Raw genomic sequence first — 2,988 nt, forward strand, 5'->3', positions numbered from 1 at the left:
GTTTGGGGGACTTTAGACTATTTTCTCAATGATAAATTATTTCTTGATTTTTTAAATTGGACTAGAAAAAAATGAATATCTATTTTTGAAACAGTAGATAGAGGATGTATTTCATAAAGGATAAATGGAATTTAAAAATCATATTATCCCTAATTATAGAAAGATAATACTCCATCCATTTCCTTGACGGAGGGTGGGAAACTTTTGAATTAAGTGGACAGAGGCAGTAAAGGTAAAAGAGAATTTTAAAATTAAGTGGACAAAGACATTTTTTGTCATTTGATGATTCAACCCATCAGACTCTACAGATTTCTAGTATACAAGTAAATAAAGCAAAACTTCCACCACAAAGAAAGATGAGTAGAAGCTACCAGAAAATATCATTAATTAGACATCACAAAATTCCCGTAATCAGACTATGCCAAGTCACATAAAAAAAGTAATACCAGTATAAACGTGTAATAGGCATCATAGGTTGATTCAAACCTATCACATAATACATAATTATCTATCACATAGGCGGTTCATTACATTATTGTGTTGTCGGGTCAAATTTATTAGAGAAGTCGTATATTTATTTTTTATTGGTTAAACCGAAAATCAAGCCATTAAGAACCAAAATCGATAAACCGAAAACATATAAAAGGTCTCTTTTGGTTTGGTTATTTGTTTAAAGTATTTAAAAATCAAAAATCGCAATAAATCGAATCGATAATATATAAAATCGAACCGAATTGAACGATGCGCACCCCTAGTTGAGCACCCATAGCCATAAAATTCTGAATCCGCCACTGACTACAGCGCACCGACATAGAGGGAAGCCTCCCACTATGGTGGTCTGACATCAGCCCGACTCAAAAATCAATTTGTGCTAAAGTATTTTTAAAAGTGCACTACATTTCCAGAACTTTGAGACTCCACATGAGATGCCCTTTAGAAATGACTGATCGGATCGATACATTTTTAGAGTGTAATATACCTCTTAAGAAAAGCAATCCACAATATTAATTAATGGATAATTTTCTATAATTTTTATGTCCATAATTACTTGTCCATCTTTGAATTGATACACCTATGAAAAAAACAACGATTGAACATATGAGTTTATCATTTTACCTCTAATAATTACGAAATAGATGAATTAAAACATAATATTTTCTTGAAATTCTACCTTTTTTAAATTAATTAATTGAAAGGTATAATAGGTAAAAAATTATACTTACTTAATCAGTCATAATGAACAAATAATTAAAGATAACTAAAACCTCTTTAAAAACTAGATATGAAGTTGAAAAGGTCATTAAAGAAAATGTAATTTTGGAAAGAAACAATTAATATATTTTTAAATTTTTAAAAATTCATTCATATTTAGAACATAGAGAAATGTTTGAAATTCATTTATTTTGGATCTTAGAGAGTTCTTTCTTTCTTGATTGAGATGGACTAAAAAAGTGTATTACATAAATAGAGGAAACATTATTATATATAATTTCAATAATTTTATGGTTTTTATCTTTTCTTTGGTTTATATTTGTAAATGAATTATAAATGGCAGGGCATGTGGACAGGAATGTTGTTAGGAACCACACTTCAAACTATTATTCTTATTCTCATGATTTCCAAAACTAATTGGAAAAAAGAGGTAATGTCTTGCAAATCCATCGTATACAATAGTAATTTTTTCAAGAAAATAGTTCAATCATTTCAATTATTGTGTGAACCTGTTTGATCATGTTTTTGAAAGATCAAAGTTTTTTTTTCTTTCAAAAAAATAATTATTTTAAAGAGTGAGATGTCTCATCGAGCTTTTGTAAAAAATAAAATAAAATAAGTATTTGGATGAAAATAGTTTATATATTATAAGGACAATGAATCTTATTGTTATCTAAATAATAGGTTACTAGATCATATAGTTATGAAAATTAAGGATATGTTACCGTATTTTAATTAGAAAATAATTTTTTTTACACGGAAAAGAAACAACATATTTATGAGAAAATGCATTTTTTGACTCAAAAGTAATAAAGTAGAAATATTTTTGGATTAAAATATTAACAAAGATTATCTTTTTTTATATAATTTCACATAATTTAAAAATATCTTAAAGCTCTTTACGCCCAAAAAAGTGACTTTACTTCATTTCCCCACTTGTTGCAGGCTTCTGCTGCCGAAGAAAGGGTAAAAGAATGGAGAGGTAGCAAATGATTAAGGGCTTGTTTGGACCTAATTTAAATTAAGTTGAAATTTGTTTGGACAAATGATTTGAAATTATTTCAGTTGTAATTATTTTTTTGATAAATATTAAACTCTTTAATTTATGAAAATTATCAAAAATAATTCAATTCTTGTATGAATTTACCGAATAAGAGCAATCATGTTTCATAAATAAAAGGGAAAATGCACAAGTACTTACCTAGACTATGACCGAAATTTCAGAGACACATTTTAACTAAATTAAGGTCTTATTACCCTCGAACTTATTTTTTTTGTAATTTTGTGTATCTTTTTGGCTTACGTGGTATCCAAATATCTCTCACGTGCCTCAATTATGTGGGGTCACAGAGTGTGCCACGTAAGACAAAAAGGTGTATATAATTACAAAAAAATAAGTTCAGGAGGTAATAGAACCTTAGTTTAGTTAAGGTGTATCTCTAAAATTTTTGTGATAATCTAGAAGGTACTTGTGCATTCTTCCAAATAAAATATCGAAATATCCTAATCATCACATTAATAAATTATACTTCTTTTATAAATAAATGTTTGTGATTACATGTTATAACAAAATCTTAACATAATTTTATAAAAATTTACTGATCCAATCAATCAACAATAATATTAATTAATTATTCATTAATTGTCACGACCCAAAACCGAGCCGCGACTGGCACCCACACTTACCCTCCTATGTGAGCGAACCAACCAATCTAAACCCTAACATTTCAATATAATATCAACAGAAAGTAATGCGGAAGACTTAAACTCATTAAT

General features: G+C 27.9%; 1 protein-coding gene across 1 annotated transcript in view; it reads left to right on the top strand.

Annotated features, from left to right (window-relative positions):
- Nucleotides 1–2,324, top strand: part of LOC107025481 (protein DETOXIFICATION 29-like) — a 14,254-nt gene extending 11,930 nt beyond the window's left edge. Inside the window, exons 7-8 of the mRNA XM_015226265.2 lie at nt 1,556–1,642; nt 2,158–2,324. Of these exons, the coding sequence (XP_015081751.1) occupies nt 1,556–1,642; nt 2,158–2,205 (135 nt within the window). The 3' untranslated portion in view covers nt 2,206–2,324. The remainder of the gene's footprint in view (nt 1–1,555; nt 1,643–2,157) is intronic.
- Nucleotides 2,325–2,988: the final 664 nt, after the last annotated feature.

This window comes from Solanum pennellii, chromosome 7 (genome assembly GCF_001406875.1).
Source record: "Solanum pennellii chromosome 7, SPENNV200".
Taxonomy (NCBI): Eukaryota; Viridiplantae; Streptophyta; class Magnoliopsida; order Solanales; family Solanaceae; genus Solanum; species Solanum pennellii.